Source organism: Lithobates pipiens, unplaced genomic scaffold (genome assembly GCF_037356315.1).
Source record: "Lithobates pipiens isolate NorthernLeopardFrog02 unplaced genomic scaffold, aLitPip1_a1.2 Scaffold_19, whole genome shotgun sequence".
NCBI lineage: Eukaryota > Metazoa > Chordata > Amphibia > Anura > Ranidae > Lithobates > Lithobates pipiens.
In genome coordinates this window covers 478,192,641-478,205,527 of record NW_027507764.1, presented here as the reverse complement: position 1 = coordinate 478,205,527, position 12,887 = coordinate 478,192,641, and the positions used below count along the sequence as shown (strand labels likewise).

Here is a 12,887-nt window from a genome sequence, read left to right as displayed (position 1 = left end):
AAGTGCTACAGAGGTATCTATAGGGCAGTGATTGCGAACCTTGGCACCTAAGAGCTTTTAGAACTACATTTCCCATGGTGCTCATGCACTCTCAGAGTAGTTTAGCATCATGGGAGATGGGACATGTAGTTCCAAAACATCTGGGGTGCCAAGGATCTCCATTACCGCTATAAGGCAACGTACAGCAATACTTGGACATAGAATTTAGGCACAAAATCTGCCCGTTCCAGTGCTCCAACTAATTATGTATGGAAAAAACAACAAAGAGGTCATCAACAAGCATGCTGTGGTCTAACCATTTCTTGTAAGGGTGCATTGGTATGGCTGGCAAAATATGTTTGCAATAAAGAATAAGTTGCATCTATTTAGATTACAGTAACATATTTCAACTAGAAATATGTGTGAAAATCTCGCGCTAATTATAAGTGTAGGATGCTGCACTTTCACAACTCCTTGGATACAAGTCGATAATGGAAAAAAAAACTTGAAAATATAAAAGGTTGAGCTGTCTCAAAAAAAAAAAAAAACCTCTCATCAAAAAAAATATAACAAACACGGCGTATCAATTGATGATAAAGAGTTCAATAAACAAGGGTCAATACCAAAATGATTCCATTGATATTCCACCAACTGGATGTGCTATCCACCGTTCCCAGCGATAATAAAGTATAACAAACCAAATGTAAATGAAATCGGCCTCTTACAAACTCCCAACGATCTCTAGATTATAAGAGATCATCTAACGCATGAGATAAGTAAATGCCTGATGCCTGGCCATATCCTCTGTGCGTCTCCTGGATGTGGCCAGGCATCAGGCATTTACTTACCTCATGTGTTAGATGATCTCTTATAATTTAGAGATCACCGGGAGTCAGTAAGAGGCCAATTTCATTTTCATTTGGATTTGTATACTTTATCACTGGGAACAGTGGATAGCACATCCGGTTAGTGGAATACCAATGGAATAATTTTTGATACACATGGACACTTGTTTATTAAACTCTTTATCGCCAGTTGATACACTGTGTTTGTAATAATGTTTTAACATATTTCAACTGATTGCTGCTTTGTAGTACATTTTTAATACATATTTTTGTTTGATATGCTTTTATTGTACAAGTATAAACTTTTTAACTTTTGGAAAGTGGACATTTTTGGAAGAATTTACCTTAGTCTGGTCTCAGTAAGTTTGAGAACAGCTGGTCTGCAAAGATACCTCCAGAGGTAGCTACTAACGGACATTTAGGGTTAGAAAACCTGAAACCCTGACAAAGCCCCTCACTCATTTTCCTGACATTTTTATACATGGTTTGCATGTTATAAATACTATAGGAAAGGCTAATTGAATATTTGCTCCTCACAAGGAATTACATTTTAGTTATTGTTATATACTCATTATATTGCTGAGAAAGAAGACTCAATGGGGTTGATTTTATAAAACTAGAGAGTGCAAAATCAGAGGAAGCTCTGCACAGAAACCAATCAGCTTCCATTTTTTTTGTCAAAGCCTAATTGAACAAGCTGAAGTTAGAAGCTGATTGGCTACATGAACCGCTGCACCATATTTTGCACTCTCGAGCTTTAGTATATCAACCCCAATGTCTTTGGAGATGCTACCAAATTAACCAAATATATTTCCAAGGACCACGGCTATGGAACGATCTACCCACTAACGTCCGCTTGGAAGAAAACCATCAGGTCTTCAGAAAAAACTCAAGACCCACCGCTTCTAAGAAGCAGGACAACATACGAGTGATCAAGCGCCTTGAGGCGATTAAGTTCGCAGTTGCAGTGCTATACAAGTCATTCATTCAGCATTTCTGAATATCAAAAGATGGCAAATGGATGCCAATTGATTGTTAAAACCTAACCAGTAATACACAATGAATACCTGTATGTTTCATTATGTGTTTATATACACTCCCTTAGTAAAACAGTCCACATGTAAATCAACCCTGTTTTTATGTGGCTACAAGTGATAGACTTTAAACTGCTCCATTTAAAAGAAAAGGGACAAAGAACTGGGTAATTATACAATAGAATAACTAATAGCGTTACTGCTCCATCCTTAAAGGAGAATATGATAACATGGAGATTGTTTAAATGTCTAATGTAGTCTGTCAAGGATGCCCTAGAAACATTCGTTAACAGTTGATAAAATTAATTACGGTTATAAAAGTAATCTGATTAAAATCCCAACTACAAAGGAACTCGGCACAAATTATGCAGTGTTCATTTGCTGTCCAAAACCTGTTATTCTCTTCAGATGTCTCAATTACATGACAATATGAAACAAAGCCAACTCTCTTGACTTGTTCTAACAGTACCCAAATGATTCTTGGCATGTGTTCCTGGTCCCTCGAGTGCTCTAATTAGCTAAGATCTCCTCAATTGTTTTAGTTATAATTAGCGAGCATATAAAAGTAATGACGTATCACACAATGGCGCTGAACAGTAATTAACTTTTTTTTCTTCACATCAATGTTCCTAGCCGTGCTACCCTACAACACACTTCCTCCGGGCACTGGTGCTTAATTCGTCGCTCATTACACAGAAGGCATACTACAACCTGGCACATGGCCATATTCTAAATTCCATGTGTGGAATGAGCAGTTGGATGGCAGCCAGCATTATTTAAGAAACAAACAACTGTGCCATGTGCAGATCTGGCCTATGAGCAGTTTATTGGTAACAAAGCAGTTCCATTATTCTGCATACCAATATGGGAAAGTCATTTGTAGTTTCAAAATTATCACCGCAGTATGGAAAGCATGCATACTGCTTTGCTTATAACTTTCTCATTTAAAGTTTTATTGCTTTAAAAACATTAAAGAGCAATTCCAGGCAACGGTGGTAAAGTGATCGGCAACTAAAGACATCAAGCATTCACTGCAACTGTGCTAAAGGCTAAATGTCAGCTAAATTTGCCTTAAAGTACTGTATATATAGTTTAATTCACTAATGTCTTAAATAAACGTTAACTTGCTAACATAATTTCAATATTTTTGAAATCTGCTTTTATTAAATACCGTACCTTGTAATTCTGACATAAAGTTTCTTGTGTAGGCATTTTCTGTAACAAGGAGTCTGCGTCTCCCAGTTGTACTCCTGTGTTGTCACCCTGTCTCTGAATGACAAGAAGTTGAATTACTAAAACTGAAAAGTGCAAATTCTAGTGCAGCTCTACATAGAAAATAGTTTTGTTTTTTTAACGAAGGTTAATTGAATAAGCTGAAGTTACAAGCCGATTGGCTGCCATGCACAGCTGCACCAGATTTTGCACTCTCCAGTTTTAGTAAATAAACCACCCTGTCCATGCTGATGCACAGTGCACAGGCACATTCAATTGTTGTCATCATGAAGGACATCAAGAACCCCAGTCTGAGAAATGAATTGCAGCAGATTCTGATTTGATGAAAGTATACAGTAACGCCAAAGAGGCTGAAGATGATTAGCAGTGCTGTCTTTTATTTAAAAAAAAAAATAATATATACTAATGATATACAATTTAGTAATTTAGCATGTGACCAGACTGGAGTGGATTAAAAATGAGTAGACACACACATCGTTTTTCCTGGTTAGCCAGGATAGGTATGAGGAGGGGGAAGGGAACATTTTTACAAATAGTTAAGCTCAGGTTTTCTTTCACTTTAATGTAGAGCAAACAATGGGGAGTTTCACCCCAATCCAGAAAAGCAAAGCCATGACAAGCTGATTCAGGGTATGTATAAAAATGTATTTTTTTAAATTTCACAATGGCCCCATACCATCCAAAATAAAGATTAAAAAAAAAATGGATTTTCAATTTTAAAAGGTTTGCCCAGCTTTCCTCTAGTATAACTGTGACACAGAAAATTGTGCTGTCAAAATTTAGTGGGAAAAAAGATGACATTATTGATATCTATTCTGAGTTCAGATGACAGTACACATTGACCGTGTTCCACTTCAGCTTACAGAAAATTTGAAATGCGTTCATTGAACACAATACGCATGATAATGTGAACTGCTAACTGATGTCCAGTTACACTTTATCAGACTCAAGTACAGCCTGAAACTGAAAAAATCCCAGCTCTGATCATTCTGCCCTTTGCGTCAAAAGATAGAGGGGAATACAATCCCAGAGGCCTCATGCACACTGAAGGTTTTTTTTGCTGCTCCCGGGGGTGTTTGGTATTTTTTCCTGCTTCTAAACATCCCTGCATGTAAGCTATGTGTCCATGCACACATAGGTGTTTAGAGGCAGAAAAAACCCACAGTCAGTGCGTCCAGCAGCAGAGTTTTGGCAGAAAAAAAAAAAAGCCTGATGTGCCTAAATGCACAAGGATCATTTAGTGATTGAGCATTCATTTATTTCAATGCCTAGAATAACGAACTATTATGGCCAATGTAGTGAATTAAAGCCCACTAGTGGCTCTAAATGCAGTACACGAGTTTACAAGCATCAAACATTATTTCTGCCAAAATGCTTCTGTCAGGAGGAAAAGAGTCTAGGTAGCAAAACATCCAGTGTGCATAAGGCCTGAATATTAGAGGTGCACTGAATGTAAAAATTGGTGGCGAAATCAAAAATGTAGGATGCATTTGGCCAAAAACAAAAAAAAGTTAAATTTTACTTAAAATTATATATATATATACCGTATATATATATTTAAATTAATATACATTTAATGGTTGGCTTTAGCGCAAGAAAAACTTGCTTACTTCATTTTTGGTGAATTAAAAAAAAACAAAAAAAAAAACACACCAAATGCACTTCTGTTTAAATGCATCCAAAATGCAACAAGCAAGCATCAATAATGCACCTGTGTTACATTTTTGATTCGGTTTTTGACTCATATGACCTATGAAAAACACACCATAAGCATAGTAAAAGTGCTGTAAAATTGCGGCAAAATCATATGCATTTTCGGCACCCTTTTCTTTAAATGTCAAAAAACACAATTTTCAGACGACAAAATTTCAATGCATCTCTACTGAATATGCCACTATTTATCAAGTAATAGAAAGTACAATGACCATCAACAATGTGCATAAAGCCCAAAGAAGTCAGAAATTCAATCAGCCGCATCACTGGGCACCAATCCCAGTTATTGTCAGCTCAGGACCAGGAAGTGATGTCCTACACGTCACTTCATGGTCTGTGCACAGGGAGGAGGCACAGCGGAAGGAGGTCAAAAGGAGATCTTTCCACCCTTCCAAGAGACACCTACCATTACTATGCTGGGCCCGCAGGTGGGACAGCGGAGCTCAGTGAACATGGCCGGGGGGGGGGGCACAGCCACTTGTATCATTTCCACACTGAAATCTACAGTCGGCTCTTGCACATGGGCACCAAAATTGCCAGGTTTTTAGATGTTCAGGTTTTGTTATTTTTTCAACCTGAATGCAGCGTATTGTTTTCAATGGGTCTGTACATACAACATACATACATACATACATACATACATACATACACACACACACAAACACACACACACACACAGGCATATACATGTCTGTAAAGTAGTGTTTTTTGTAGATCAGCGAAAGAAAAAAATAAAATAAAAAAAATCTGTCTTACGAGTCCATACATGAAATTTGGTTAGTCTCTGCTGGACCACTGCAAGACTAGACCAGACTTACACATTTAGCTCACTTCCTGTCACCTGAAACCATTGGTAATAGCAGTAAAAACCTTGCAAGTGTTCAAATCCTTCCCCATGGTATCTAAAAAAACAATAATAATTTGGGCTCAATTTACACTTTTTTAACCTACCGACCCATACGTGAAGATGTACTGCCACTGGGAAAGTTAAAGTGGAAGATTAGGCTATTTTTTTTTCCTTTTTAAATGCCACCCCCCCCCCCCCCCTCCTCCTCCTACCTATGCTGTACAGCCTTTATAAAAAAAAAAAAAAAATCACTCCCCTCCAGTGCAGTCACGTGATCCAGCAGTTCAGGCTCCCCTGTGTCAGAGTGTGGCTGCTGCAGGGGAGAGGAGGGAGTGCTGGTAACAGATGGGCAATGGAACCTGGGTGGTGATGTCCATGGCTCCCAAAATTCAGAGTCATTGTTGAGTGCTCTCTGAAAGAGGGAAGCCACAGTTTCTGAATCACGTGACTGCACCATTTGTAAGAACGCTTGTGGTTAGGCTTTACTGCCACAACTACATTTAGAAAACAAATTTTATTTAAAACTACAACTTAAAGCTTATGCTATTAAAAACTAAAAGAAAAAAAAAAGGAAAGAGAAACGCACTGTATGCAGTGAAATATATGCAAATGTGTCTATGTTTTATCCCTTTAGAGCTGGTTCACACCAGATGCAGTCCAGTGAGTTTTTGATCTTCATCCAAAATGCATGCAGAATGTTTTCAATGTATTCCAATGACCCTATTTCACACCACTGGACTGCATACCAGTGCAGTCAAATCAATAGAACACGCTTATTTTTTTTCTATGGAACGCATATGGAATGCATCAAAACACATAAAATATGCACAGCAATGCACCGAAGTACATAAAAAATGAACCTCACCTGAATTGGGATGAAGAACACTTTGTGCGGGGGGCTTGTGGAACCCAGCTTATCTTAGAAAGCCCTGGAAACTCCTTGTCCAGCTCCCCCGGGGGCCTCCTATGTGCCTATTAGGGGCTCAGGGTGATAGAGAACTCCAGTCGGGTCTACATTAACCAGACTCACCGTACAACCACACTAGACTCAGCATTTGCTTTAACCCGTTGTCCTGGGTTCTATATGTATGATTTGTTTTGAAAGAATGAAGGGGCTCTTTCACTTGGGACATTAATATTTCTGAACAATATCCCTCAAGAAATATATGAAGGTAAATGAATTCCACCTTTTCAACTGCTTGAATATTGTATGAGCTTTGTCTCATAGACTGCTAAGTACTAGATTGTTTGAGGTATGGCTGTATCCCATTGTTCTATTGTTTCTGTGTGCCTTGGGAGCAACCTATTATGGGATGTATATGCTTATGTTGAGTGGCTTGATGTATATGCTTATGTGAAATGAGCTCTGTGCCTTATCTGTGACTCCCGTGCGGAGTGACATCATTGGGAGCCGGAGCCCACGAACATGGAAGGAAGACTTGGTAAGATAGAAGCTCTGTCAGTATTGACAGTGCACTGCTGGAGGGCTTAATTTTTAGAGCCATTGTTTTTTTTTTTTTACTTTACTAATGCATTAAAGACCTTGCAAGTATGGAAAAATATCTGTTGATTTGCCAGAAATGTGCATGAATCTTAATTTTGTCGTGGGAAAATACACAACATTTTGTGAACTGAGTGGGGTCAGCCCTGCCCAATGTCTTTTGCTAAATTACTCCACCACTCCCCTGTTTTCCTGTCCATAGCATTTTGACTAATTGATTAAAGCGGAAGTAAACCCATCGATCTAACAGTTTGAAAAAACAGTTACATTCCTGGCAATGCCTGGAAATGTTAACTGTCACATTGGTTGTGCTCTCAACCAAACTGTCAAACCATCCAATGGCTGCCGTCATAACTGATCACATGTGCAGCTTCATGGCAGTTAAAGATTAAAGTGAGGCCAAGATGGCAGCTTCCTTGGCTGAAAACAATAGAAGGGTTTACTTACACTTTAACTAGTCCTTTTTTGATAACACCAATAGAGCGCACAGCTCAGTATTTCTCATAAGATCAACAGGTATTTTGACACTTATAAAATCAATATAACAAAATGCTCTACTTAATGATATATTTATTCGACCAAACACAAAGCAAATAAGAAATGTTTGAAAGAAATACATTTAGAAAACAGAAAGTCAAATTTTTCTAAAGTAATCTTGCATAACAACTTGCTTGTAAAATTTAAATTAGCTGCTTGCCGACCAGCCGCCGTCATTATATGGTGGCAAGTTGGGTCTCCTGCGCGAATTACATAGCTGTACGTCAGCGCTGCACACTGCGAGAGCATGCCCGTGTGTTGAGCGGACTCGATGTCCTCCAGCGACCAGCGATAGTCTAGTACAGAGGCAGAATGGGGATCTGCCTTTATAAACAAGGAAAATCCCTATTCTGACAGGGGACATGACAGATCTACTGTTCACAGTCATTGGGAACAGTGATCTCTGTCAGGTCCCTGGCAGCCCACCCCCCCTACGGTTAGAACACACCCAGGGAACATAGTTAACCCCCTCGATCGCCCCCTATTGTTAACCCCTTCCCTGCAAGTGACATTTTTACATTGCTCAATGTAATAATGTCACTGATCCCCAAAAAGTGTAATTTGGGGTCAGATTTGTCTGCTGCAATGTCGCCGTCCCGCTAAAAATCGCAGATCATCGCCACTACTAGTAAAAACAATAAAAAAATATAAAAGTCCTTAATACTATCCCATAGTTTGTAGACTGGACAACTTTTGTGCAAACCAATCAATATAAGCCTCTTCCATCCTCTGGAACTCCCTGCCCCAGTCAGTCCGATCAGCCCCTACCCTGTCCACCTTTAGGAGATCCCTGAAAACTCATTTATTCAGGGAAGCCTATCCCACACCCACCTAACAACAACTGTCCCCCAAGCCACCCCCATCAAATCATTCTCTGTGGCTATTACCTTTTGTACCACCACCCTCTCCCTTTAGAATGTAAGCTCTATGAGCAGGGCCCTCCTGTACCTTTTGTATTGAACTGTACTCTAATTGTGTTGTCCCCCTATACATTGTAAAGCGCTACGTAAACTGTTGGCGCTATATAAATGGTGTATAATAATAATAATAATAATAATAATAATAATAATATACGCCTATTGGGATTTTTTTAACAAAAAATATGTAACATATCAGCCTAAACTAGGGATGCACCGAAATTTCGGCCGCCGAAACATATCGGCCGAAAATTGTGTTTTCGGCAAATTGCCGAAAGGAAAATCTTGCCGATAATGGGGTCGAAAATGGGGGCGGGGCCTGGATGGGCCTCCGCCCCCTGGTGCCGCCCATTGCAGGGGTGTTTTCCTGGCTCATCCCTAGTCCTCCGTCCTCCTTTCCTCCCGTCCAACAGTGCGGTGGGGGGATAAAAAGGGAAATCAATTTTGTTTGGGTACAGCGTTGCACAACTACGCAATTGTCAGTTAAACCGTCGCAGTGCCGTATAGCAAAAAATGGCCTGGTCATTAAGGGGGCAAATCCTTTCGAGGCTGAAGTGGTTAAATTAAAGCAGCCTACCCATTTTTTTAAAGCTTGTACTCTAACTAAATAGTCAATTTCTTGCAAAACCCCTTTGTGACAGTTTGCTTTTGTTTATTTTTTAAGCATAAATCTTTCCTCCCCCCCCCCCCCCCCCCGCAAATAAAATGTTCATTATGCGCACCTTTACTTCAGTTTTCTTCTTAAGGAGTTCTTTTGCTGTAGATACCCAATAAAGGGTTCACACAACCTAATTTGCTCATTAGTTTTATATATTAATCAAATCTTCACATTTATGAACACACACATTGTATGAATTTGCACAGAAGGAACTGTCAAAATAATACTCTGTTATTATATTCCTTATCGGAGACCTAATCAGGCAATTGCACGAACTACAATTGTCTTCTTTTAAGCAATTGCAGACAACGATAAAGGCAGGAACGTAAGAATAAGAAGGTTGCACAAGTGCACTCTTTTACCTTGTCATTAGTGGATTATTTTCTTACACAGTAAACGACGAGGCACCTCTTTCTACTTTTATTTTTTTTTTTTCTCTAAAAAGTCGCCTTTGATCTTGGCCAGTAATTATTTTTCTAGCAGGCATTCTGTGAGATAGGTTTTTACTAAATGTGACTGGAAAGGATCAGTAATATGGAGAGTGCTATCATAGTAGAAGCTAAAAACACCATTTTAATCTGTTATGGATAAAAAGAATTAATTCCAGATTTTGTTTTCTTCAAACATCACTGCCTTTCATCATTCATTTATAGTTGTCCTAAAGCACTTTCTTAAATAAAAAGTACAGATTCTTTTGCTGAACAAAAGTCTATGCTCAATATAAACATGTTAAAGGCATGAGTACCTAATTTTTTCTGAAACAAAGTAAATTAAATACAAGAGGTGATTTGGGCACAGGTTCCAAAATGTCCTATTAAATCAAGAGCACATAAGTAGTAAAATGTAGGTTATTTATTTTACTCCATACTTTAAGACCTTTATAATAGACTTACGGATATGGTTATAGAAATAAAAAAATAAAAAAAAGATTCTTATTTCTTAGTGTGCACTGACAAATTCAACTAGGAAAATTGCCCTATATTGACTTGTTCAGTGGTGGAACTTCCATCATATCCAAGGAGACGACCAATGAACTATCTTCAGTGGCAAACTGAAAAGATGGCCCCTGGCTGATGAAGGAGAAGTACAGCTAAAGCTTGTTTGGCTGTACTTCTCCTGTGGATCACAGGAGTGCAGATCGTTCTGCACTCCTGTGACTTGTTTTCAGCAGACAGTGGGCTGAAGTCTGCTGTCGGATGACATCACAGAGCTGTCCAGGCTCGGGCAAGATCGCGACAATGAAGTCAGGATCTGCCCACATGCCTGGACTGGCACCCGGCTCAGCCTCTCAGCGATCCACATGCCAGGACCGCTCCTGCCCCCCCCCACAGCCCCACACTACAGAATGCGAGGGGGGCAGAGGAGACAGCGGTGACTGATGGTCACCAGCTCTCTGCTCAGGGAGCCTTAAGAACCGAGTGGTCTTAGAACCGGCAGGGGACAGATGCAACATTGGACCTAGATAAGTAGGATTCTGCAAGAAAAAAAACCTCATACTTCTCTTTTAAGCATTCAGCCCTCCTTCCATGCATTACTTCATTCAGATTACCCAGTGAAAGAAAATTCATATTTTTTTATTCACTTATTACAAGGTCATATATTTGTTTAGTAACACAAATAAAATATAGCATTATCAACTCAATTTTATTGTATTATAGTCCAAGTTCCTCAATTAAGCCAAAGCCATGATTGGTGCAAAAAGGGAGAAAGGCTGGTGCCATGGAAGTCGGCTAAAACTTATTAACTAATTTTTATTATTGCATGTGAAGAACCATCCAACAATTCTTTTTTTGGACTGTTCACACGCAATAATAAAACAATGTTTTCACTGACTTGCATGGCACCAGCCTTTCTCCTTTTTGCATGCATTACGTGGAGGTTTGCAGAGACTTCACAGGCTTATGCCGCGTACACACAAATCGGAATTTCGGCCCGCAAAAGACCAATAAGAGTTTTTAGTCAGGAAATGCGACCATGTGTACACTCCATTGGACTTTTACTGGCCGAATTCCAGCCAACAAACGATTGAGAGCATGCTCTCAATTATTTGGAAGGGAAAGTTCCTATCCGAAAATGTGATTGTCTGTGGCAATTCTGACGTGCAAAAAACCCATGCATGCTCAGAATCAAGTATGAGATGGAGGCTATTGAACTTTCTTTTTCTAGTCCTGTCATACGTGTTGTATGTCACCACGTTCTAAATGGTCAGAATTTGGTGTGATAGTGTGTATGCACGACAGTTTCAGCAGAACTCCGTCGGAAAAACCTTCAGGGTTTATTCTGATGGGAAAATTGATTGCGTGTACGCGGCATTAGTGTTCTTGAGGCTCACCAGGCATTGCATAAGAGGTAGTAGCTCGGATGAACCGGTTCCAAAGCCATAATTGGACCACTAATCCAGAATGTGAAATATCGGACATTACTCATAGATATGGCACAGAATGTCTCCATTATTATGCACTAATAGTGAGTCGAAACCATGTAGTAGGGCCCTACCTGCCACTGATTGCATATCAGAAGCACTGATTCATTATATGGGAAAATGGAAGGGTGAGAAGTAAACAATATTATCATTAACTTCTACATAGATAGCAAGAGGTTTGCAGATCTCTTAATACTTCCAGCGGTCTCCTACAACTAGTAATAAAAAGGGCAATATCCTGCCATAGAGATTATTTCAGCCCCTATACTGAAAAATCATAATTTTACTAGAATATTTATTGTCAGTTTAGAAAAAAACTTTATTGGTAAGCGTTTAGAAATTCAGTGACTCTGACTGACTAGAAATTGTGCCTTTTTAATAATGGAAAGTCAGTAAAATAAGACTGTCATCACTATAAAGTTAATAAACTAATGAAAGGATTGCATAAGGGCAATAGAAATGGCCTTGGTTTTCATTTTTGTTAGTTCAAAATGTCTTCAACATGAAAAAGTTATACAAAACTGCAGATGAAAACAAAAGTTAGAGGATAGATCCTTTAATGTCATGATTTTACTATTTGTACCTCTCCAGTAGACTCCTTTAACCGTTCTTGCAGACAGCCTGTATGCTTTTCTAGAGACTTTATGGTGTCAATACATGTCCGATACTTCTTCTTACAGACCTCAAGGGCAGACTCCAATGTTTTGGCTTGGCTGCAGCTTTCAGTTATATTTTCTTCAAGTACTCTGACCTGCTGCTGTAAGTGATCCATTTCTGAATTTTGCCCTTTTATAATTTGATCTTGAGCATCAATCTAAAAACGAGAAGAACAAAGTGTAGGGTTCTATGTGGCCAGAAAGTTGCAGTTCTGTGCTGTTTAGATAAGACACATGTGCTTATAAAATGTGAGGTAGGGAACGTGTTAAAATTTTCCCAAATACATGAAAATCAAAATGTATCATTTTTTTAACATCTTTAGTAAAAATTATTATATATTTGTATGCATTTTTTTTAAAAAGATTCATGCAACACCACAGCTGCACTATAATCACTAGGAAATGTACCAAGAAATACAAATTGATGTAATGCTTTGAAAGTATTGACTTTAAAAATAGTGCTATACAGCAGGGGTTCACAACATGGGCACCAGATTGCGTAATAGTATCCCTCCAAAATAGATTTTTTATCTTAATACACTTTT

General features: G+C 38.9%; 1 protein-coding gene across 2 annotated transcripts in view; it reads right to left on the bottom strand.

The window, feature by feature from the left end:
- The window catches only part of LOC143997335 (uncharacterized), a 585,170-nt gene that overhangs the window by 444,788 nt on the left and 127,495 nt on the right, over positions 1 to 12,887 (bottom strand). For both annotated transcript variants that reach the window (XM_077492911.1, XM_077492912.1), the window contains exon 8: positions 12,270 to 12,500. In XM_077492911.1, the coding sequence (XP_077349037.1) occupies positions 12,270 to 12,500 (231 nt within the window). The remainder of the gene's footprint in view (positions 1 to 12,269; positions 12,501 to 12,887) is intronic.